At 43.3% G+C, this 26953-nt stretch overlaps 1 protein-coding gene across 3 annotated transcripts in view; it reads left to right on the plus strand.

Annotated features, from left to right (window-relative positions):
* XYLB (xylulokinase) overlaps positions 1-26953 on the plus strand; it is a 164312-nt gene that overhangs the window by 54980 nt on the left and 82379 nt on the right. For all 3 annotated transcript variants that reach the window (XM_078609301.1, XM_078609310.1, XM_078609319.1), the window contains one exon: positions 9394-9509. In XM_078609301.1, coding sequence (XP_078465427.1) covers positions 9394-9509 — 116 coding nt within the window. The remainder of the gene's footprint in view (positions 1-9393; positions 9510-26953) is intronic.

Genomic DNA, 26953 nt, shown 5'->3' on the forward strand with positions numbered 1-26953 from the left:
AATCGGGGTGGCGAGATGTTAGCTCTCTCGCCTCGTATGCAGGAGGTCGTGGACTTCATCCCTTCGCTGATGCCTGTATGTTTGGAGTTTGCGTGTTCTCCCCATGGTCGCATTAATTTTCTCTGGGTCCTCATGTTTTTCCCTCCTCATTTACAAAAGTCTATTTATAGCAAATGGCTACTATAAATTTCCCCATAAGCCACTTCGTTGAGCTATCATTTGTGGCCAAGTCGCTTTTGAAAAAGAGCTATATAGCTCAGTGGGCCTTACATGTTAAAATGAAATCAATTGTTCATAGTTTAGTTTAGTTTTTAGATTGGAAGCCTTGTGGTAGTCGTGGTAGTTTTGACGTCTCAATTGCAGCGTGCTTTGGGATATTGGTGCATGGAGAGCATGCTGCTGGCTGACGGAAGGTTAGGAGCTAAATCAAATGTGGTCTTTTCTTTCCCCCTTACTCCAGCTGATATTTAACCATAGCTTGCCTGATAGTGGAATTATCTTGTTCAAAATCCAAATTCCTGTCCGATACATTTATGGTATATATATATTTGTTGTTGTCTTGGTCCTGATTTTAAAAACAAGTTATTGTAATCATGTATTTTTTTCTTTAAGTTCTGACACAAATGGAATTTTTTGTAAAGTGTATTTTAAGCAAATCTTGTTTCCCTTTCATTCTGAAACAACAAATTCTCATGAGAAATTTTGCCACTGAGAATAAGACGTCAGGCAGATACGAATTACAGCTAGTCTCCCAACAGCCAAGAGGTAGCACCATCCGCTAAATTCTCTAATGCTGGCTGTACTCGTAATACTTTCTGTGATTGAACACTGTCAGGGCTCGGCAGCCAAATTAGATAAGCAGACATGGCCCTTTAAACGTGTGGTTAACATAGTATTTCTGCAGTTTAATCTCAACTGCATTTTGCCTCTTCAGATTTGAAAACACAGAAAGCACTCAGAGAAATAATAATTGAATTTACAGTGCTGTGCTATCATGAGCATTCACAGGGTCCATTAATTTTTCATTAGCAGCAAGGTAATTGTATTAGCCTGATGTGTTTCATTCCTTGATAATTTTCAACCTGACTGAGACTGCTTCTATCAGCTGTGAACAGCTCCTTTTGCAGTGGTACAAATGTTTCAAATGTGTGTTTGTAGCACTTGCGTTCATTTTAAGAGGGATTTGTTGTTATTTTTTTTTGCAATGTTTATACTCTTATATCATGTTGAAGGGATGCGTCGTGAAGTTATTCTCAATAGTCAGTCGATTATTTGGTCAAAAGATGTCTAAGAATATTAAGCTATGGAGAGCAGTGGGGTGACACTCTGTGGAGGAGGAAGTGCTAAGAGGTGTGGAGGGAACGGTTCAGGCAGCTTTCGAAGAGGGAGGAGCCAATAGAGTTGGAAAGAGGTAACCCTAGAAGAGGTCGAAACTGGAGTGGAGCAGATGAAATCAAGTAACAAGGAAGAAGAAATACGTGGTATTATTGTTGAAATACTGAGAGATGGGAGGAAGCCATAGAATGTGGGAGGAGTTGCTGCCTGGAATAGAGAAAGGTTGCCACAGGGCTGTAAGAAAGCACTTATCTTAACCCCTCCATACGAAGGGGGATAGAAAGGAACGTAGTGACTCAAGTAAAGATAAGTCTCCTGAGAATTCCAGGAAAGGTATTTCCCTAAATATTGCTTAATAAAATAAAGAATCGAATATAAAAAAACGCTTCACGACAAATCAGTGTAAGGGGCTGTAATGATCACATCTGTATGGGAAGACAATTGTGGCACTGAGCAATTCATAGATATGAAAGGTTTCTAAGCCAGCAGCCGGTATTTTCATAGTACAATCACTGTTCGTTTCTCACAAAGTGGTACCTATTTATATATCCATGAAGGATGATGGGCCGAATCAACCTCCAACTGGAATTTTGAGTCTCGTACTTTCGCTCAGCACCAGATACCTCCGTGCAAGCCTGTCATATGATTCCATTGGGTCAAACTACCACAATTAACACTTGTGTTCAGCATACAAACGATGCCACTCGGGGCCATTTAATGTCTACACCAGGGGTTGGTAACTATAATTACAAGAAGAGCCATGTTTTTCAACTTTCCAAGAGCCACAATGCATGTGAATATGAGAAAGTCGTCCTTCATTTATAACGTGATGAAGCAATCCTTAACTAGCCGCGTGCAGATCCGGACCCACAGGTTTCCGACCCATGGACTTCTATGGTAAGCTGGATTTCCATGGGCCATAGTAAACTCATAGCTGTCAACCTGTACGGTTTACCCCGTATTATTGTATAGGGAAATTGAGTTTTCCGGTCCATACGGTGTACAGCCGTTTCAATACGGGCACATTTTTTTTTAAGATGTCTATTTATATTCTTTGGGTCTTTCGGAAAAGCCATGTAGATAGAAAAAAAAATAACAATATCACGACGATTCGATCGCAACACAAGCAATCGTCATCAGGCGAGAGCTGCTGAGGCACGAAAAAATATATATGGCAGGAGCGCTGCTAAGTCAAGATTTAGATGTCTATTTGTTTGTGTTTCTCCCTTGTGATAGGACTTTGTAGGATTAACTTTTAGATTTATAAGGGCATGGGTTGACCAATAAGGTCAGAATTGGTCTGTAATAAGGTAGGCACTGAAAAGGGGTTGACAGGTATGTAAACTGGACTCCCATGGTGAACTGAACTTCCACGGTGAACTGGACTTCAATGGTGAACGAATTTGGTAAAAAAACTAAATATTTCAGAAGTCACATTGCAGTCCTTAAAGAGCTGCATGCGGCTCCGGAGCTGCAGGTTGCCAACTCCTGGTCTATGCGAACCATCTGTATAATTAAACCAGAAGGTATTCCAGTTGTCAAAAAATACAGAATCGTTTAATTTCACTCGGGAAATATATTGTATTCAATGAGCAAGATGCCTTTTGTGGGCTCACAGAGGCCATAGGTTAAAGAGAGGCTGAAGTCAAGAAATATAAAACGATACAATGTTAACACATTCCTGCAGAGGGAGCTGGTAGGAACGTTGGGTTGCTCGGGCAATGGTCAGGGTCAATGGCGGCGTGGTGTATTCCGCAAATATGGTCGACTGTGAGGGCGGGCACAAGCTGGCGTGAGTAGGTTAAACGTTGAGTTTTATAAGGGCACCACGGGGTGACCAGCACCTCCCCACCCTGCCCCACCCTCCCCACACAGCCCCTGGTGGTTCCTACCAGTAAAAGGAGTCACTCAGCTCATTGAGCTCTCTCCAACGATAGAGTAAAGGCCAGGCAGAGTCACACTACTCCTACAGGTAACTTTAACAACACAGTCTTTCCGCCTTGCTTAATAAATATTCGTGCTTCACTTCTGGGCCAGCTGTGTTGTTGTGATATAGGGATTCGTGACGTTTACGTGATCTGCAGTGCTTTTCAATTTTTCTGAGAGTTGCCACGCGATAGTTTGTTAAATAGCAATAAAATATTTAATTTTCCATTAGGCGCTCAAGGTCAGAGTAAAGAAGTCGTCACAGCCACTGCCAGTGATGCCAACATAAAATCCTGAAATGATTGCACAGTAGACATGTCTGACCTCCAAAGTCCACGGTAGCTTTGTTGCGCATTCCAGTGCCTGTCTCGATAGCCTGCCCCCCTCCTCCATTCTGCACGAATGCCCCACTCATTGCAACATCCTCTCCCTAACAACTTTAGTGCTTTCCTGTAACAATATGTTTCGACCTACCAAGTCGCTTACCCTATAATGGCATAAATGTTCTAGCATCTGCCACATTCTCACCTCTGTTCAAATGGCCAGAGGTTTCTTTGCCAGTTGTTTTGTAAAAGTCCGAGTGCGGATGGATGTTCACAATGAGAAATGTTTCCTCAAGTGTTTGATGCCCCTGGATTTACAAGGTAACCCCATGCGTTCTGACTGCCTCGCTGGGCTTCCAGTAAAGAGCTTTGCTCTGGTAATGGGATCTGTCATTACTGTGGTTTTAAGAATGTCTGCCACGTCTCCACCAAGTGTTTTATTTTATTCTGCCCCGGCTCTACGAGATCTCCCAGTGGGAAGTTTGTCCTCCAAAAGCAGTATTTATCTCACAGCCACGATTTTTTTTTGTCGTGAATATGCTCCTTACGTCAATAAAAGCCATTCCATTGTTTAACACTTGCACCCAACACAACGTTTCATTTTAGCCTTTACATAGGAGGTTTACTCTGCACAATAAAAAAGAAAACATCTTGCCAACTATTACACTCATAGCAAACCATTTAGCGTTGTCCAATAAAACAGAACTTGACATGTAATTCTGTGATTGTCACACATAAATGAGTGGAAATGTATTAGGTCTTCCAATGGCCATTTCAGGTCCCTAATAACCAGCTCCAAGAAGCCAGTGACTGTTCTATTAAAATACATTGATACATTTTTGTATAGAAGGCAGTTTTCATCATACAGTGTGAAACTTTTCTTCCAGCTCTATAAATCTATACTTGGAAATCTACGCTCACATTTGTTAAATGAAAAGTCATAGTTTCCCACCATCTTCAGGGGTGACCTCAAGCCACTGGTGGAAATTGAACATCTCTTGGACTAATCCCTCCATCGGAATACAATCGGTGACTTCCCGCACATTGGTACTTATTTTATCTATTGCAGCGGGATGATGGAAGATCCTCTCAATGCCATTTGAACTCCCACGATTTCCATTGTGCATTGAGCATTCTGCGATATATCCTTTTAAGAAGCATAATAACAATATAACAATGAGCATTGTTGTGGAGAATATAAAAAAAAGCAATGTGCCTGTTTCACATCTCTGTCCTGCCACATTAAAAATACGAGTATAAGTTTAGCTCTGTGATGATGTGGTCTCATAATTAATTAGAAGCAGCCAATTGTGATGCTGTAACACTTCAGAACTCTCATTTCACAAACCTGATGATTGGTCAACTCGGCCCACTCTTCCTACAGGATCAATCAAATGAGTTCCACTTTCAAGACCATCAAGACTGATTGTTCTTTGCGGAGTTTGGTCTTTGCCAAGAAACCGTGGAATTCTATCACCGGCTCAGGGCTGCCAACAGCGATGCGTCTGAATGCATGTTAGTGCTGGGAGACACATCAACGTTATTTTACTTCAATGCTGCAGCATGTGCGTCTACGTTACCTTGCATTTCCAAATTACAAAGCGCATTCGGGCGACTCCACTTCTAACAACATGTGATGCAATGATACCCCAGATATGAAAGCATTTTTGTTTCCCAAATATTTGTCAGTGTTTGATTTATATTCCGAAACTAACGATATGGTTTAGCATAGCCTGCTTATGATGATTCACATTAAGTGAATAATGTAGTTGCAAGACCAGTTTAATAATATTAAGCATGTGGATGACCAAAGGTTACTATGGCTAACAAAGGGATTTTAAAAGAATAACAATTAAAATACGTTAGAGCTGGGATAATTAGTTGATTTAGTCGATTAATGATTAAGCCGTTAAGGATGCATTTGCGAACCATGTGCATCCGCCCAGCCTGCTGAGACGCTCTAGCTTTTCAGGACAGTATTGAGCGTTTCCATGATTCCTGGAATTCAGGGTTAACAACGCCCCAGCATTCCAAATGCACAGTTTTAGTTTCACATGCGTTGCCTTTGCAAATCCTTGCCATATAATCACACTCTCCCTATCCTCCCAGTATTGATAGGGCAATTTAAATACAGTTTAACTTGACAACTATGATCACCAAACTCTTGTGATGTTGTCAATACATGCCACTCTTCTTGCCTTCTTTAGAGAGGTAATGTTTTTATATATATATCCACTTCAGTGAGCCGTATGTCAGCCGTGATGTTTCCCCATGTTAACATTCTGGAATGGTTCTGCGACTGAGCTCCTAGACGCAGTTTTAAGGTTCTGCATTTAAATCCCAGTTGGGGGTCCACTGTAGAAAAGAGCACCCAATAGTGAAACTTTTTAACAGTGTGCCTTATATCACATGCCAACCGTATTCCGATGTAGAGATTAGGGTGGTGATGGTGGCGAGATGTTAACTCCCTCGCCTGGTATACAGGAGGTCGTGGGTTCAATCCCGACCCAGAAACCTGTATATTTGGAGTTTGCATGTTTTCCCTGTGGTCATGTGGATTTTGCTCCGGGTCCTCCGGTTTTTCCCTCCACATTTAGAATCAACATGCATTTAGAGTATTTGGCTGCTATAAATTTCCACGTAATAAGCCACTTCGTTTAGCTATCATTTGTGTCCAGGTCGCTTCTGAAAAAGGGCTGTTGTATAGCTCAGTGGGCTTTACCTGGTAAAAAAAATATACACTTTTTTCAGTTGCAGTTTTACATGCATGGATTTAAATGTACCAGGGGGGGGTCTGTGAATAAAGATATATTCAATTATTCCGGAACCCTTGCCAGTGTTTATTTAGTACAAAATATGTCGTCGATTGAGCATCACCCTCACAGCCAGTGGACCATCCCAGGTAAAAAAAGATAAGTCAGCTGCTTCAAATCCTGTAAGGCGGGACTCAGGCATATGTACGAATAGAAGGTGGAGACATCATCATGGTTTGATGTTAGGGCAGGCCTTCGTCAAGGTTTTATTTCGTCTCCCACGTTGTTTAACATCGTGCTTGACTTCTCACAATTCAACTCGTCATGACCTGTGTTGGCCTTAGTAGGTCCTTGCTAATAATACTTCCAATTACAGGCCCAATAATGATAAAGGGAGAAAGTCATCGTTTTGAGGGATTTCTTCCGTGTGTTTTTTTTAGTGTTTCCTAATTACCATTTGCCTTGAACAACTCACGCCTTACATCGACAGAATGCAAGGGCATTGATTTTAAATTCTTACAATGAGTTACATTTAAATTATGTCTACCTATTGTACACACAATGCTGCATTCTAATCACCGGCTGTTTAAGCCGTGTACAGTAGTGAGCGCACATTGTTGACAGCCCTGCATCGAGGTGTTTACTTGAGATTAAATGCATCCATACAAATATATATTTAAAAGTAGCTTCAAGGGGTAAAATTTTCCGCAATGAAAAAGCCATGAATATAAATGTAAGCTTGCTGAATGACAACTAAAAAATACCCAGAGGTAATATATATATAAAAAATAACAATGAAAAAAATACTTATTTGGTACAAATTATTGTATATGTAACTGCTCACTTGCTTGATATATTCTTGTCCAGGAAATTTAAAATGTCGTCGAAGATGGGAAATTAGTGAACTATCTAATATATATAATACATTTTGAACAATCTTACGGTCTCATACATATGTAGTGTTGTAACAACCACGTGGAGACGAGGAATACTAGAAGGGCTGTTGACGTTTATTAACGCACACTCTCACTCGGCATCCTACACTCACAACAGTGTAGGTGCACTCTATTTCTCCGTCCTTCACACGGACACAGAATAACGAATTGGACTCTACCCCGGCTATCCCCTTGGCTCTCTCACTCGTCTGCCCGGGGCAGGGGATCAGCCAACACCACGACGAGGAGAGAGACCCCTACTCCAGCCGGTCCTTAGCCTGGCCCCCAACGACGACCACGCCTTTGTCACGGGGTCTGCCTTAAGAACCGTTTGGGCGGCTCCTCCCCCAAGCTCGGCCCCGCCCACTTTCCCGAAAGTGCTTTCCGAAAGCCCCTTGCATAACCTGTGACGTCACGTCATCCTTAGCCCCGCATAACTCTCAACCAACTCGCACCTCAATCCGCTCACCCCCTCATTGGTTACTCACAATACTCCTCTACACATATATTACAACACATGTTTACATGTACAAAGCATCGAAATGATGTGGCCACATCTCAAATGCAATAGTGTAGCACCCCTGATCCTATTGTAGCAATGATACATTCCAATGTCAGGGACCAGTTTATTCCGAGTACAACTACTGTTCCTATGAGTTAATGCATGCACTTTCATCCAGTGATTAGTATTTTACCTGCCCTAGAAGAATCATGAGTTTAATTATTGACTGGGAAATCAACTCACAACCTTCTAGTTGTGAATTGAGTGCACTTGCTACATTTCAACCTGGCTGGATATACCAATTACACATTTTTCACGATATTACATCTTCGTCCGGCCCGTGCTCACCAAGCTGCATTGGCTTCCAGTTGCTGAACGAATACATTATAACGTTGTAATCATAGCACAAAGTGCTTGCCACAAATTAACCACAATACCTTTCTGATTTTGTCAAGGGGTATCAGCCATCATGCAACCTCCGGTCATCCTCACAGTGGCGTTTGGCTTGCCATCAAACAAAGACGGTCACTGCATCGCGCACTTTCAAATGCGCTTCTGCGGCCGTCTGGAACACTTTTCCTTCTGATATTAGGAAGCCACTGGAGCTATGCACTTTTAAATCTCGATTAAAAACTCATGTCTTGAGATCTGCTTTTTGTGTTTAGTTTGTTGTCCTTCACCCTGCACCTCTGATTATCACAGTTGGCTACGTACAATGCTAAATAAGTTCAACATGCTTACATATGTAATGGGTTCCGGAGACACTTATAGAGGTAACTTCTTTATTACAATACAACACTCCAACAGTCCGGATACTCTGTTACAGCCTAGGTACACAGCCTAGATACACTACTCTGGCTACGCTCTGGGGTCCTCCGGCTACGATTACCCTAGTGGAGGCTACCTGACCCGACCCAGCCAAGGTGCGGGTCTGGACTCTGGCTTCCTCGTAACTCACCCTTACAAGGACGTAGAGCCAGGAGTCCCAGAGTCCCACCACTGGCCCGCACAGCGTCCCGGCCCTTACAAGGACAAGCGGGAGGAGAGGGTCCAGGGTCCTAAGCTGACTGGCTGGCGGGTCTTGGGTCTTGAGCTGCGACTGGCCCCGATCGGCCAGGGAGCTGCCCTTTTATGCCTCGTCCCCAACGAGGGGTGGGGTTATGTGCGCCCCAGATATCCCACAGAGCACACACAGCCCCCCCGTTGGTGGTGCCAAGGGGCTTAACTGTCTGGGGTGCCTGGGATCCTAGTGCCTGGTGCCGAGGGCTTATCTGTCTAGGGCAGGGGTCGGCAACCAAAATAACAAGAAGAGCCATTTCTTTCCAATTCGGTACAAAATTCAGTATTTCAAGAGCCGCAATGCATCTGAGTACATACTGTACATACGTACATATTGTCAAGAAGCAGCCCGTAAAGAGCCGCATGCGGCTCCGGAGCCGTAGGTTGCCGACCCCTGGTCTAGGGTCCCAGAGCCCCCAGCAGCCCCTCCCCTCTTATGGCACTACACATACATTACAACGCAACTGGCCTCGGCCTAGATTTTCGTTTAAACCAATGCTACACCTTGCACAATTTTAGGCATTAATTTGACTGACATTGGATGGTGGTGTCTCATACAGCTTCAAGAATGCGTCGCTGACACGGGAGCGCGTGCGGGACCGCTGTGCTGCAGGATCGTGGGAAGAGTTCTCCAGGGCTCTGAGAGCCACACCGCCTGGAAACGGAGGAAACATCGGTGAGCCTGTTAACCCAGTGGCATCCAGGGTGAATCTCTAGCTTTTGTAACAGCGAGGGTTGCTCTGTGCCTCTCTATGGAGCCAACATTGTGTGGATGAGATCACTGGCACACACAAGTACAAATTTCGCGGGAATCAATGTAGTTGTTTTGGCAGAGATTTGATGGAAACCGGTGGAATTTACTATATATCCCCCATTGCACGGGGCAGATTTAGGGCCTGCCCACACCAGTCAGTGTTTCTACCCAGTCTTTCTCATGCTCTGAAAGGGATTACTGTGTAAACTATCAATTTCAAGCACAACTTCATGTCTTGGGTCCACTAGCAGATTTAATAAGTGAGCTCTTTAGTGATATGAAAAATAAGCATAACATAGTGGTAGCAGCTCGATAAAACATCACCTTTAGGCTGAGCTTTCATTAAACAGCAGTGTGTATCGTGAGTGGTACTGATAACACTGTAACTCATCATAAAATGAATACTGCATTGTGAGAAGACAATGTATCAAAGTTTTTAGGTATTCACCAATATATGTTAGTTTAACCACATTTCCTTAGAAAATTGTTTAACGCAAACGTATGTATATACATCTCTTAGACGTGGTGATTTGGGTTAGTCTTAAACTGTGGAACAAGCCAGACACAAAGCTCTCCCTCGCCTCTTTGGAATTGAAGGTTAAGGTGAAATTGCTCAGGAATTCACTTTAATTCTGGTTGTGTGCACATTATCTACCCCTTGTTTGGATGTAGGCAATGTGCCCTCTGAGTGCTGTGCAGTCCCTTGTCTCACATTTCAAGACGTAACAAATTTGCAAAGACCCTGAGCATTGGCAAAGCCTTATTAATGGAGAGCTCTTCCAAACAGGTCTCATTAAAGGTTTTAAATATATAATGTGGCTGGTTATTGCAAAGCTATTCCAAACTTGTGCCATTAAAAATGTTAAATATTGAATTATCTGGATAATGCAAAGCCCTTCTCAACCAGCCTCATTGAAGGTCTTAAATATCGAACGCACCTGGTTAATACACAGCTCATACCAGTTCTCATTAGAGTCTCGAAATGCAGACATTGTTAACTGCAGTGTTTGTGATTACTAATACATTTATTTTCTTTATTTAGTACAATCTACATTGTACTAAATATTGAAAATCATACCATTTATTAAAACTCCCTTAATTCTGCACAGACCTGATAGTCCCACAATCCCCAACCTCAGCCACATTAAAAGCCACCTTGGAGACCTGGCTGACACTGATAAATTAGTGAGGGAAATTGGACAAATGTCCTCTAGTGTCACTGGGCACAGGTAGTCATCGAGAATCGGCTGGAATTGTGTGGCCTGCTCCATCGTCTTTTCTGTTAAACCAGACAATGTGCTTTCATCAAACGCTGGTGACATGCAGAAGGCAGTACAGCAAGCAGATCTACGACCTATTTGTCATTGGCAACCCATCACGTGTTTTCTTTAACTTTTACCCTGGGTGCTAGTTTTTTCCACACAAAACAAATGTACAAAATTGATGAAACGTACGGTGCGAAAGATGTTCAACATACGTAAAAGATTATTTCTTTAGAACTGCCTATTGTCTTTAGTTTGTTGTCCTTCCCCCACACCTCTGATTAGCACGGTTGGCGACGCATTTTCCTGAGTAAATGAAATATGTTTTTTATTATAATTCAGATTTATTTTGGGTTAGGCCACGTAATGATCTGACCATATTTCTAAGGAAATTTATTTTCACCGGTAAGCTGAAGAACAATTCTCACAGCCATATTTAGCAATTGGCAACTGGCAATTGCAAAAACTGCACTGAAGAATCGAAACCTTATTGTGGTGGTGGGGTTTGTGTGTTCTAATGCCCTTCAGAGCTATGTCACCTGGAGTCTTGTACTCCTGGTCAGGTCTCTCTTGGCGAACAGATCTGGGGGGAGGATCCAGACAAATAACGGTCCAAACAAAATCCCCTTATGAATGGTTCAAATTTATAAATATCAGAGAACCTCGCCTGGACAAGGTATACCAGGACAGGCCTAGGGGTAGTGTTCGCCAGCAAGCACCTGGTGGCCTGGTGATCCACGTAACCCGGTCAGGCCCAGCCCGAAATGGCTACGTGCTGCAGTCCTGTGGGCCCACCATCCACAGGACCAAGGGTGAGGGGTAGGTGCGATGCCATTATAGCAGGGAGAGGGATGATCTCAGACGAACTGGACCTTGGCAATGGACACTCGCTATACGAACATGGAATGTCACGTAATTGGGGAGGAAGGAGCCAGAGCTGGTGGAGGAGGTGGAAAGATAATGACTAGGTATCACCTCCACACACAGCATTGACACTGCCACCAAACTTCTTGATTGGAGGTGGTCTCTCTTCATATTCCAGAGTCACCCCTGGTGAGAGGCTCCGGGCGGGTGTGGGGATAGTCACAAGCCCCCATCTGACTGCTGTTCAGTTGGAGTTTGTCCCAGTAGATGAGAGGATCGCCTCAATGAGACTTCGGGTCTAATGAAGGAAAACTCTTGACTGTTGTGTGCACTTATGCACCAAACAGCAGTTCAGAGTATTTGGCCTTCTTGGAGACAGTGGTTGCAGTGCTCGACAGAGTGCTGCCTACCGACTCCATTGTCTTACTGAGCGAATGCAATGCTCACGTGGGAAATGATGGAGATACCTGAAGAGGCATGATTGGGAGGAATGGCCCCCTGATCTGAACCTGAACGGTGAGATGTTATTGGAATCTTGCGCTAGTCACGGAATGTCAATAACAAACACCATGTTTGAATACAAGGATGCTCATAAGTGTATTTGGTACCAAAACACCTTGGGCCGAAGGTCAATGATTGACTTTATAGTTGTATCATTGAACCTAAGGCCGTATGTTCTGGACATTCGGGTGAAGAGAGGGACGGAGCTGTCAACTGATCACCACCTGGTGGTAAGTTGGATCCGACGCTTGGGGCACCGACCAGATAGACGTGGAAGGCCCAAACGAATAGTGCGGGTTTTGTGGAAATGTCTGAGGGAAGACCCAGTGAAGAAAGATTTCAACGTCCACCTCCGGTAAAAATTTTCCTGCACTCCAGGGGAGGTGGTGGACATTGAGTCCGAGTGGACGTTGTTCAGGACCTCGATTATGGATTCAGCTGTGAAAAACTATGGCCTGAAGGCAGTTGGTGCCTGTCATGGTTGCAACCCTAGGACCTGCTGGTGGACACCAGTGGTGAGGGAAGCAGTCAAGTTGAAGAAGGAGGCTTTCTGAACAGTCCTGGAAACAGTTGGGTTGGGTCAGATCCATCACGGCTGCTTAAGTTGCTTTGGCTTTCGAGGGCTTTCATAGCGGTAAAGCTGCTGGGGTGGACGAGATTCGCCCAGAGTTGTTGAAAGCGCTGGACAATGTAGGAGTGTCGTGGTTAACACGCCTCTTTAATGTTGCATGGAAGGGTGGGTAGAGTACCTCTGGATTGGCAAACTGGGGTTGGGGTTCCAATTTTTAAGAAAGGGGACCAGAGGGTGTGCTCCAACTACAGAGGCATCACACTCCTCAGCGTCCCAAGTAAAACCTATGCCAGAGAGGAGGCTCCATTCGGTTGTCAAGCCTCAGATTCATGAGGAACAATTTGGATTCCTTCATGGTCGTGGAACAATGGACCAGCTCTTTTCCTTCTCACAGATATTTGAGGGATCATGAGAGTATGCTTGGAGAAAGCATATTACCATGTTCCCCACAATGTCTTGTGGGAGTATGATGTATTTTTGTGTGCTATCCAGTCCCTTTATTCCCAGGGTAAGAGCTGTTTACGTATTATTGGTGTTAAATCAACATCGTTCACTGTGGGTGTTGGACTCCACCAAGGGTGTGTCTTGTCTCCACTCCTGTTTGTGATTTTCATGGACAGGATATGAAGACGCAGCCAATGCATGGAGAATATCCAGTACAGGGGCATGGAGGTGGTTTCGCTGCTGTTTGCAGATAACGTTGTCCTCTTTGCCTCGTCAGTCTGTGATCTCCAGAGTGCATTTGAACGGTTTGATGCCAAGTGAGAAGCGGCTAGGATGAGGCTCAGCCCCTCGAAATCTGAGGTCATGGTTCATTCCTAGGATACGGTGGATTGTTTTCTCCAGGTGAGGGGGGAACAGCTGCCCTTAGTGGAGGAGTTTAAGTACCTCAGGGTCTCTTTGGCGAGTGATGGTAAGTGGGAGCGGGAGATCGGCCTGCGGATCAGTGCAGCGTCCGCAGTGTTGCGGGCGCTGTACCGTTCCATGGTAGTGAAGCGGGAGCTGAGTTCTCGAACAAAGCTCTCAGTTTACCAGTCGATCTACATTCCCATCCTCACCTATGGTCATGAGCTTTGGATAATGACCCGAAAGGATGAGATTACAGGTACAAGGGGCCGAAATGAGGTTTCTCCGCAGGGTTTCCGGGCTCACTCTCCGTGTTCAGGTGAGGAGCTCGGTAATCAGGGAGAGCCTCAGAGTCGAGCCGCTGCTCCTCCGGATCGAGAGTAGTCAGTTGAGGTGGTTCGGGCACCTGGTAAGGATGCCACCCGATAGACCCCCCCTAGAACTCCACCGGGCACGTCCCACTGGGTGGAGACCCCGGGGCGGGCCCAGGACACTCTGGTTGGACTATGTCGCTCGGCTGGCCTGGGAACGCCTGGGAATTCCTCAGGAAGAGCTAGAGTCTGTCGCCAGGGAAAGGGAGGTCTGGACCGCCCTACTCAACATCATGCCACCACGACCCTCATCAGGACGAGAGGACTGAGAAACGAATGAACAAACAATTTCTAAAACTAACCGGTCAGCTGAGACAATAGAAATTGGTACGTTATCGCGTGTGCATTTGATAAATAATTTGTTCGGCCTTGTCGAATAGTGAAAGGTTTTAACTACAACATATTTGGTAAGATCATTGTGAGGTCTAAGCCAAATATGGATTACTAGCTGTACTACCCGGCTTCACCCAGGACTTGGATCCACCACGCCAAGCCGCCTTTGTCTCCCCAGTGGCGATGTTCACACACCACAGCAGTTACTCGTTTGAGGCTGAGTCCACCTAGGGGAGGCCCAGGAGCGGTTGAAATAATCGTTACCGGTGGTGGCCGTGAGCGGGAATCGAACTCACACGGCAACATGTAATTTAAATGAGTCAATACATTTCAGTAACAACAAAATGACATGTGGAAGTATCAGTTGAACATTGTGTCTTAATTGCAAAGTACACGACTCCCTCAATACAACCAAAATGAGTCCTGTTCAGATTTAAGCAAACGTGCGTTTTGAACAGCCCTCACCATACAAACAAATCCTGGCTATCTTCACCTCATCAATACCGTGCTTTTTTCCCTTAAAGACCTCAATGTCCTTGTAGCTAATTGCATGGCTTGTTTCGATTAGCCCGAGCCCATTTAAAATAGCAACGGTGTACGTCTTACTTTGAAAAATGTAAACCGTTCTTTATTTATCTCCTTGAAATATTTTAGTGAAGCTGGTCAATATTATTTTCAGTGCTTGTGCAATGGCAATGCGTTCAAAATGCTCAAACCCACTTGACTTATGTAGAACCGAGGAACATAGGAAGAACACACAACTTGAGATTGTATATATTAGTTATTATTTTAGACCACAGTGTTGTTAAATTACGAATATGTCTACCTCATGTGGAATGTTTAAAATTGCGGCTTGCCTCGTTGTTTAGTTCCAATAATTATCATTTAGTATCTTTATCAACATTACGCTTTAATTGTGTCAACATTTCTCATCCATATTCTTCCACTTTATCAGAGACAGTAAAACTTGTTATATTGCTGCCCCTAAGAGTCACACAACTCATGTAAAATCGTTTAGACTCAAACGTTGTCTCTTTCCGTGTAATAAACAGTCATGTTTTTTTTTTCTCCCCCAGCACTGTACTGGGGCAATCATGCAAACTCTAAGGCACTGAGTCCTAGATGGAAAAAAAAATAAAACTTGTGTTTGTGAAGATACACGGCAAAACACCAGCTGACACCCTGCACTCTTTAACCCACCATCTACGAAGCCTCTCTCCACTTCCAGAGCACCTTTAACAGTGTGCAAGGCTTTGGTCAGCAGCACCAACCAATTATGAAACTGGGTTGTCCTTAAGTTATTTGCATGAATCCCTGTCAAAGGAGCCATTTTGTATTTCCCCTGATGGTTACAGAGCATGCCTGGGGTTGTGGGGAACCGTTTGCCATTTGCCCCGTCGCCCCACAAAACCCACATGGTGGTCGAGGAATTAATCGGACAGGGTTAAGGGAGCACTGATCAGTAATCCCCTCGTCGCCCATGTCTGGTGCACGGTCCTGCACGTAATTTGTTTTATCGATTGTCCTTTTTTCGGCGTGGCTACCGGCGCGCCTTGTCGGAGCTGGAACCTCATCCGTCAGGCTGACACACACCTCGCACTCTCGCTAACGGCCTCCCCTTATCGGCACGCACGCACGTACCGCAGCACGTTGCACCTCCACGAAGCACGGCCACAGCGACGCACAACCTTTTCCTTCGCAATCGTTTGAGGTCCAACACTTTTGAAATCCGCAGCTCTATACACGATTAATGATGCTTTGTTTTTTGGAGTGAAGATTATTTTTTTTCTTCGAGCAATTCATAGACGTGTTCCCAAGCAAACAATGGTAGTGCTTATCTACATCAGTAGCAGGGACCAGTGTATTAATGTAACAGCCAGTGTTCACTTTCCACATATCAGTTCTTATTTTCGCCACCGTGTTGGAATGATGGGTTCAATTGACCTCCAATCAATGTGCGTTCACATATTTACCATACTGAGGAAATAGCCAATGAATGTGCCTTCCACTTCCTAGTCTTTATAAGAATATCTAAAATGACTACACGAAACTAAACTCTTTATTTTATTTTAACTTAATACTTTCGTAACTGCAGGAATTCATTTCTTTGGTTCTTTCGGTGAAGTCACGTAGATAGAAAAATTATAATAATAAAAATAAAGTGAATAAAATAAAAATAAGAAAAACAAACAAAACACTAATGTAGACTGTAGCCTTGTTCTAAATCGGAGTGAGTGTACTGGCAGTCTATAATATAGACTGTAGCAATGGTTATTGAACTGAGTGATCGTACTGGCAGTCTATACTGTAGACTGTAGGCTGGTTCTAACCTGAATAAAATAAAATAATGATAATCAAATAAAAACAAAAACCATGACGTTTCGATCGCAACACAAGCGGTCATCAGCAGGAAAAGGGGGGGTTAGCCTCTAAAGGCAAACTGTTTATAAAGGTTTAGATATTGGCATAGCCCAAGTGTGTCAGCAGCATGGGCGGGGCAGCTGATGTAAATGTAGGAAACAACTAAGCAGTTAGTGGGTCTCCACCAAAAGGGCCTCCAGGAAATCATTGCACCTTGCTCCACACACCCACACTGCTGACGGTGGAGTTGACAAAGAAAACACAAATCAAGTCATGACCCAAAGTGGTTGATGACATCTTTCCAATGATTGCCAAGTTTATAACCATCCACTCGGTTGAAATTGTGTCTGTGTCTTTATAAAGGGATGGCTTCATAAACGAATCTTTGTTGATAGCCAGTAGGCTTGCAAAGTACCATGACATTATTGCCCAGGTCTATGTAGCTCTTAAGGGTTTGGGACACATCGCTGCAGACGTGACAATATCTGAAATTGCTGCAAGCCTCGAAAGCGCACAGATACCAGTCAGCAACATCAGTAAGGATGAGCATTTTGAGTTATCTCAATTTAAAAAGAGGGATGATATCGTCGTTCTCTCAGCCGGCAAGGACAATGCCACGGTCATCATGGACAAACCCGTGTACAATCACAAAATTCAGGACCTACTTAATGATGGCAGCTACACATTAATTAAAAGAGATCCCACCAACAGCCTCGTTACAAAAACGAACAGTACCATCACTGATTCAGCTTCATTAATTGAACAGACCAAACTGTTTTCCTTAAAACCTTCTGCTGCTAGACCACCCAGATTATATGGCTTACCAAAAATCCATAAAGAAGGTACACCCCTTCGTCCCATCGTCTCCACCATTGACTCACCCACCTACAAACTGGCCTGATATCTGTCTGAGACCTTACAGCCATTCACTGGCAAGACCACCTCTTCTGTTCTTAACTCAGCTCACCTGGTATCCTCAATTAAAGATCTCACTGTCCCCAGGTGATTTGCTCATTAGTTTCGATGTAGTTTCTTTGTTCAGCAAAGTTCCTGTGCCCGATACCATTGCAATCATTGAAAATTTGGTCCAACAAGGATTGAATGCTGATGTACCGGCCCTGGTTAGACACTGCCTCACCAACACATACATCACCTGGAATGGAACATTCTACAAACAAACTGAAGGCACCCCAATGGGTTCTTCTTTATCTCCGGTTGTAGCCAACATTTTCATGGAAAATTTTTGCTACAGTCAACATCATAGACTGCCAATACGCTCACCAGCTTAAAAACCAGGCTACAGTCTACATTATAGACTGCCAGTACACTCACCGAGGTTAAGAACCAGGCTACAGTCTACATTATAGACTGCCAGTACGCTCACCAAGGTTAAGAACCAGGCTACATTCTGCATTGTCGACTGCCAGTACACTCAGCCAGCTTAATAACCATTGCTACAGTCTACATTATAGACTGCCGGTACACTCACTCCGATTTCGAACAAGGCTGCAGTCTGCATTTGTGTTTTTTAGTTTTTAATCTTTTTATTTATATTCAATTTATTTGTATTAAATTTCGATTTAAAGCTTTCGTGACTGCAGGGATTCATCTTCTTGGTTCTTTCGGTAAAGTCACGTAGAAGGGAAGTAATAAAATAATAAAAATAAAACATAATAAAACAATTCTCACGACGTTTCGGCCACAACGCAAGCAGCCGTCCTCAGGCGAAGAATGAGACATTATCAAGCTAGGAGCTTATATAGGTGTAGCGAGGAGGAGCGCCTAAACAAAAGAATGTGCATATGAAGAGGAATTTAGCATACCAATGGGCAATGCGTAGGAGGTGGGCGGAGGGGTTTCAAAGTCCCATTATGCCCATGCATTATGCAGGATCAACAGCACCACGGGGGGGCGCAAGGAACAGCGTTAATAAAGGAAAGGAATGTTAATGATATGTAGCTGCATTTACCAAACAACCATGTAGAAAACCAAAGTAAAAAACTACGTAAAAAAACTAAAATATAAACTGATACTTACTATACTCTACAATAAGCTGAGTTACTAACAACAAATAATAAATTACAATTCTACGTCGTAAGAAGTATATAATATACTTCCATCTAAACTTTATTCTCTTAGAATATACAGTACTATATACTGCCATAGATAAACCCAACATTAAATTATAAACTGTATTGCTGTAAACCACCCTATACTTTATACATTTTAATATAACACTATGTATTATTCAACTCACCCTAATGTGTATCGAAATGGTTTATTACGTCCTTCCAATGATTGCTAAGCCTGAATCCATCTTCTCGGTTAAAATTGTCTCTGTGTTTGTATATGTGGATCGCCTCATGAACGAATCTCTCATGATAGCCAGATGGCTTGCAGAGAACCTCCGTCTTGGAGAAGTCAATGTCATGTGAGCCCACTGAGTTGTAACAGTGGTCTGCCACGGCTGAGGTGTTTGTCCTACCGTGTTTTAGATCAGCTTTATGTTCACGAATGCGGTCTGAGACGTGTCGTTTGGTTTCCCCAATGTAACTGCTACCACAGAGGCAACTTAGTTTGTAGACGCCAGGGTACTGTATGTCTGGAATCACATCTTTTACAGACGGTACCAGATCACGGATTTTATGTACTGTGTTGAATCGGACCTGGATCTTGTGTTTAATCAGGATTTTGGAGATCTTTTTTGTGACCCCAGCAATGTAGGGTAAGGTGATGGTCTTGAAAGGCTCCTCAACAGGATCCTTCTTGATAGTTGGAGTGATGGCTTTGCGGATTGTGTAGTCGGAGTAACCATTAGCCTTAAGAGCTTGGCGTACGTGTTTGAGTTCACTGGAAATGTGTTCATGGTCGGAGATGCATTGGGCTCTATGATATAGAGTCTTAATGAGGGAATTCTTCTGGGATGGATGGTGGTGGGAATCCGGTTTTAGATAAGCATCCGTGTGGGTGGCTTTCCTGTAGACAGAGTGGCTCATTGAACCATCAGGTCTCCTTTTGATTAGGACATCCAAAAAGGGTAGCTTGCCATCATTTTCGACTTCCATGGTGAATCTGATGGCTGGGTGTATGGAATTGATGTGGTCGAGAAATTGGTCTAGAGCAGGCCGGCCATGTGGCCAGATGACAAAAGTGTCGTCTACGTACCTCTTCCATAAGGTCGGGCGTAGAGTGGCAGTCTGGATGGCGTCCGTCTCAAATTTCTCCATGAAGATATTGGCTACAACCGGAGATAGGGGGGAGCCCATTGGGGTGCCCTCAATTTGCTTGTAGAAGGTTCCATTCCAGGTGAAGTATGTATTGGTTAAGCAGTGTCTCACCAGGGGGGGTACCCCAGCATTTAGTCCTTGATGAACTAAGTCTTCAATGATTGCGATGGTGTCAGGCACAGGCACCTTGGTGAACAAGGAAACCACATCAAAAAACGCTAAGATGCCAGCTAGCAACATCAGCAAAGATGAGCGTTTTGAATTAGCTCAATTAAAAAAGAGGGATGACATTGTCATCCTCTCAGCCGACAAAGGCAATGCCACTGTCATCATGGACAAAATAGAATACAACAACAAAATTCAAGAACTACTCAACGATGGCAGCTATACAAAAATAAAAAGAGACCCCACCAACAGCCTCGTCTCCAAAACCAACAACATCATTTCTGCTTCAACCGCATTAAATGATCAGACCAAACAGTTCTCGTTGAAACCTTCTGCAGCCAGGCCACCAAGATTGTACGGCTTGCCAAAGATACATAAAGAAGATACACCTCTCCGTCCCATTGTCTCTACTATCAACTCCCCCACTTACAAACTGGCTCGTTTTTTGTCCGAAATCCTACGGCCTTTCACTGGAAAAACCACCTCTGCAGTACTAAACTCTACTGACCTGGTATCGACAATCAAGGGGATTGCCCTGTCCCCAGACGACCTGCTTGTCAGTTTTGATGTGGTTTCCTTGTTCACCAAGGTGCCTGTGCCTGACACCATCGCAATCATTGAAGACTTGGTTCATCAAGGACTAAATGCTGGGGTACCCCCCCTGGTGAGACACTGCTTAACCAATACATACTTCACCTGGAATGGAACCTTCTACAAGCAAATTGAGGGCACCCCAATGGGCTCCCCCCTATCTCCGGTTGTAGCCAATATCTTCATGGAGAAATTTGAGACAGACGCCATCCAGACTGCCACTCTACGCCCGACCTTATGGAAGAGGTACGTAGACGACACTTTTGTCATCTGGCCACATGGCCGGCCTGCTCTAGACCAATTTCTCGACCACATCAATTCCATACACCCAGCCATCAGATTCACCATGGAAGTCGAAAATGATGGCAAGCTACCCTTTTTGGATGTCCTAATCAAAAGGAGACATGATGGTTCAATGAGCCACTCTGTCTACAGGAAAGCCACCCACACGGATGCTTATCTAAAACCGGATTCCCACCACCATCCATCCTAGAAGAATTCCCTCATCAAGACTCTATATCATAGAGCCCAATGCATCTCCGACCATGAACACATTTCCAGTGAACTCAAACACGTACGCCAAGCTCTTAAGGCTAATGGTTACTCCGACTACACAATCCGCAAAGCCATCACTCCAACTATCAAGAAGGATCCTGTTGAGGAGCCTTTCAAGACCATCACCTTACCCTACATTGCTGGGGTCACAAAAAAGATCTCCAAAATCCTGATTAAACACAAGATCCAGGTCCGATTCAACACAGTACATAAAATCCGTGATCTGGTACCGTCTGTAAAAGATGTGATTCCAGAAATACAGTACCCTGGCGTCTACAAACTAAGTTGCCTCTGTGGTAGCAGTTACATTGGGGAAACCAAACGACACGTCTCAGACCGCATTCGTGAACATAAAGCTGATCTAAAACACGGTAGGACAAACACCTCAGCCGTGGCAGACCACTGTTACAACTCAGTGGGCTCACATGACATTGACTTCTCCAAGACGGAGGTTCTCTGCAAGCCATCTGGCTATCATGAGATTCGTTCATGAGGCGATCCACATATACAAACACAGAGACAATTTTAACCGAGAAGATGGATTCAGGCTTAGCAATCATTGGAAGGACGTAATAAACCATTTCGATACACATTAGGGTGGGTTGAATAATACATAGTGTTATATTAAAATGTATAAAGTATAGGGTGGTTTACAGCAATACAGTTTATAATTTAATGTTGGGTTTATCTATGGCAGTATATAGTACTGTATATGCTAAGAGAATAAAGTTTAGATGGAAGTATATTATATACTTCTTACGACGTAGAATTGTAATTTATTATTTGTTGTTAGTAACTCAGCTTATTGTAGAGTATAGTAAGTATCAGTTTATATTTTAGTTTTTTTATGTAGTTTTTTACTTTGGTTTTCTACATGGTTGTTTGGTAAATGCAGCTACATATCATTAACATTCCTTTCCTTTATTAACGCTGTTCCTTGCGCCCCCCCGTGGTGCTGTTGATCCTGCATAATGCATGGGCATAATGGGACTTTGAAACCCCTCCGCCCACCTCCTACGCATTGCCCATTGGTATGCTAAATTCCTCTTCATATGCACATTCTTTTGTTTAGGCGCTCCTCCTCGCTACACCTATATAAGCTCCTAGCTTGATAATGTCTCATTCTTCGCCTGAGGACGGCTGCTTGCGTTGTGGCCGAAACGTCGTGAGAATTGTTTTATTATGTTTTATTTTTATTATTTTATTACTTCCCTTCTACGTGACTTTACCGAAAGAACCAAGAAGATTATTTGTATTATTTTTTCTATCTACGTGACTTTACCGAAAGAACCACAGAATATATTTGTTATTTTACCATTGAAGGCCCACTGAGCTATATAGCTCTTTTCAGAAGCGATCTTGCCCTAAATGATAGCTTAACGAAGTACCTTATAATGTGGAAATGTATAACAGCCAAAAACTCTAAACGCATATTGATTCTAAATGTGGACGGAAAACCAGAGGACCCCGAAAAAAATCCTCTCGCCCACGGGGAGAACATGCAAACTCTAAACATACATTCTTCAGGGTCAGGATTGAATCCACAACCTCCTGTATACCATGCGAGCTAGTTAACATCTCACCACCTTGGTGCCCTACACAAGACTTGCATTGCACGTTACACCATATCAGACCTTGTTCATCTTAAGTAGCATTCAAACGGTGTTCTATATGGAGTTTTTGTGTATTTAGAAATATATTTTTTTTCAGCAGCCTTTCCAGTTTACCACAAATTTGAATAACCCTGATCCGGCTTCTTGAGCTTTTACTGCATAATAATTGCTTATCCACTTAGTCTCAAGACTTTTATAGGGGATTCCTGCCAAGTGTTCACAGTCGGGGTGCGATGTTGCAGCATGTATTTCCATTTGAATAATATTCAAGTACATTTAGGTTTTGTAATTCTTACCGCACATATATACAACAATTTTATTCCTGTCATGCATAGCCGACAACTCCCCACTTTAATGTTGCCCGGTTTTGCTTTCGAGTTAGAAACTGCAGAAATGCACATAAAATAAAACATTCCTGCGGAGGGAGCTGGTAGGAACGTTGGGTTGCTCGGTCAATGGCCAGGGTTAACGGCGGCGTGGTGTATTCCGCAAATATGGCCGACTGTGAGGGCGGGCACTAGCTGGCGTGAGTAGGTTAAACGTTGAGTTTTATAAGGGTACCATGGGGTGACCAGCTCCTCCCCACGCAGCCCCACCCAGCCCCACCCTCCCCACCCAGCTCCTCCCCACCCTCCCCACCCAGCCCCTCTCCTCCCCACCCAGCCCCACCCTCCCCACCCAGCCCCTCCCCACCCAGCCCTTCCCTCCCCACCCAGCTCCTCCCTTCACGATGGACGAACAAAACAATCCCCTGTGGGCTGGTGTAACCAGGAGGTTCCTACCAGTAAAATGCATGTGTATTATCCCTGTGGTGACACCCTTGGGCAAATTTGGAGAGAGAAAAAAACACATTGATACACACTCCAGGCTTTTACTAACTTAATTCATGAAACTGCAGTGTGGTCTGATGAGTGGCAGGAGTTTTTTAAAATAAGATTGTGTGAAATGAACTGGCTTGTTGTTTTAGGTCACGTTATATCATTCCTATATACCAGTGTTAAGTCTATTGTTACATAACACAAGAAAATGGGAACCCATTCCATTCCGAGAAGCACGCACGTACACACCTGCTTTGAAAGTATTTTATATGATACTTTTTTCGATTCGTTTTTTTTTGTTTGCAAGTGGATGTCACCTTCACGCAGTAATGTTAGATACATACTGGTGAGGTCACGGTCAAGAAATAAGTAATGCATTGCAAAACAGAATGCTTTAGTTAAACAAGCACTGTAAAGGGCAGACGGATATGTAGAGAATAGTGGCCAAGGGGCTTTGCCAGTGAGGCCATTTGCACAGGGTCAGTCGTTCCATTCTCCCTCTGCAAACCAGGGATGACCGGGCTGAGTTGATCGCCACAGGGATATGATCTGATGACCTTCGATTGTGATTCTAGTGGCTCTCGTCTCCCAGCCATATGGCATGCAAATAGAAACATGAATGAAACAAGTCTCCTTTGCAAAATGTACAGGTAACACATGTTAGGAAAATATTAATAATTTCACATGGTTTAACATGGGTAAATAATTGTAATATACAGCCCGTTGTCAATTGATTGCGTTGGTCATGGCAGTTGTTTGACCATATAGTACAATCTTAGTCAGCATGCGTTCTTAAAAGACATGGCCAAGATTAGTTAATATATTATTAGCCGTGGTCTGGAATCAAACTCAGGTTGGCTGGTTATAGTAAAGTACACTAACTACCACACCACCGCCAATGGGTTAATATCCACTCCGAAATTTGTCTTTCATTTGAAATGCGTACCTTAGTTACTCACAACAAGATAATAATCAGTTATATAAGGTTTAACATGGCCAAGTAAACCATTACTCCACACAGCTCCATTCGCTCGACATTGCATAAGACATCATTATATTTAATGTTGTTTTTTTCACAAAATACAGAGAAGATGAACGTGGTGACACAGGATAGTGAATTTAGATGTCCTGGCTGTTGGATAGTGACCAAGAGGCTGCTCTCCACTGAGCCACATTTTAAAGGATCAATGAATCCATTGGCACTGCCAATCAGCGATGTTGCAGGGCATTGCAATAACACTTTTCCATCTTCTTAAAATATATTTTGGAGACGCACAATGTGGCATTGTATATGAGTTAAGCCAACTGTGTGTTGCTACCTAAATGATTTTTTTAATACCTCGGCAAAAATTTATGCTATGAAATGTAATAAATGTACATGAAGCAAGTGCTTCTTTGCGGTTATCCAATCCTGCCTTGCAAATGAGAGGTTGAATCAGCAGGCTTTCACCAATTAAATAAAAAACGCTGATCGCTTGAATAAGCGCATGGGAGTATTATATAAATAATCAAATTAATGACTATGCAAAGGATATACTATGAATCTAAGTTGTACCTAATAATAGAAGTGTCAAATGAATTTTTTTATTATTAAGCTTCAAATTAAATGCGTTCGCGAGTATTTTTTTTATACGTAACAATTTGAACTGTCTCATATGTAGTCGGTTGTCACAGTTGCCTATCTGATGGGCAACTGTGACAACTTTGCTGAGAAGCAAACGAAACCCAGAAGGGTAATCTTATTTTCAATAAAAGCGGGAATGCAAACTCGGAAACGTGAAGCTTTCTGGTTCGTAACTTTTGTAGCTCTCTTGAAGAATATAATGTCTTGTCAGACGAACGGGTGCAGGGGTGGCACAGAGCAGAGAGCGTAATAATTAACGGAATGATCATTGCGGCCGCGCCCTCGCTCTGTCATCAACAGCTCAAAGCCAAACCCGAGTAAGCCATAATTGGGGGCAACCCAGAGAGGCATACGGAAGTAAATAAATATAACATGCATTTTTTTTTAAAGTAAGCTTCCATCTCAATGCTGTTCATGTACTAATTAAGCTGTGGCTTATTCCGACCGTATAAGTCTACTGCAAAGCTCTATTCATCACAAGGAATTGTAAAGATGCGATCCTCCCAATTGTTGTACGCAATACATTTGATGTGCATTTGTGCACTCGTAATTCAAATGCTATGTACTTATCTGTTATTCTCTTGGTCTTTCTTTAAAGTCACGTAGATAGGTTCACAGAAAATTATAATAAAAAACTACGACGTTGCGATCGCTTCTTTGAACCTATCTACGTGACTTTACCGAAAGACCCAAAGAATATGAATTTCTGCAGTCACGAAAGCTTTAAATCAATATTTACTGATCTGTTGTATGGAATTATGTGACTGTGCCTCAGTCATGCACTATGCTCTGCTGGGACTGACTCGTGTTTTCACATTTATGTTACACATTTAATTAACACTGAGTAAGATTAACTACATTTTTACAAATACAAAATCACAATTTAACCAAAGATACAACAATCTCTATTGTGCTGTTTAATCTTAATCACTTCCATCACCGTGGAGCAGAGATTGAAAGGTTCGGGTTACTGAATGTGGAAGGCTGCAGATATTTTCTGATGGGCTGTAAGAATGTATGTTTCTTCTTAGTAAATTCAATGTTAGGTTTCGATTTAAAGCTTTCGTGACTGCAGGGATTCATATTCTTGGTTCTTTCGGTAAAGTCACGTAGAAGGGAAATAATAAAATAATAATAAAAATTAAACAATTAAATTCTTACGACATTTCGATTGCAACACAAGCAATCGTCATCAGGTGTGAAAACCACAGCAATAATTTTTTTTAAAAGTGGCGGTTTTTTCTTAACGTCAGCACCACGGACAGCAACTGGCGGTTGTTCAGACGGAGTCCATCGACCCTGAGGTCACAGGCTGTAGCATAGACACTGTGCAGGATAAATCTAAAATGTGTACGGGGGAACATCAGCGCCACATTGCGACGACAAAACACACTCAAACGCAATCATTAAACAGATGCCGTATTAACACTGCAGTTATCGAGCGGTGTGGAAGGGGGGGGCGCACGAGCGAGTGGTGTTGATTGAGGAGCCACCCTAACAACAAAGTTGAGGACCACTTTTAATGAATTGTATAAACAAGATGGGGTGGGGGCATGTACCGAGGGGCAGGCTGAGGCAACATACAAGAAGCTGCACAAGATCCCAACATTAACAACGACCATTCACCACCACCTCATGAATCCATGAGCCCACATGGCAGGTTG

The sequence above is a fragment of the Lampetra planeri genome, chromosome 2, assembly GCF_965212315.1.
Source record: "Lampetra planeri chromosome 2, kcLamPlan1.2.h2, whole genome shotgun sequence".
Lineage (NCBI taxonomy): Eukaryota > Metazoa > Chordata > Hyperoartia > Petromyzontiformes > Petromyzontidae > Lampetra > Lampetra planeri.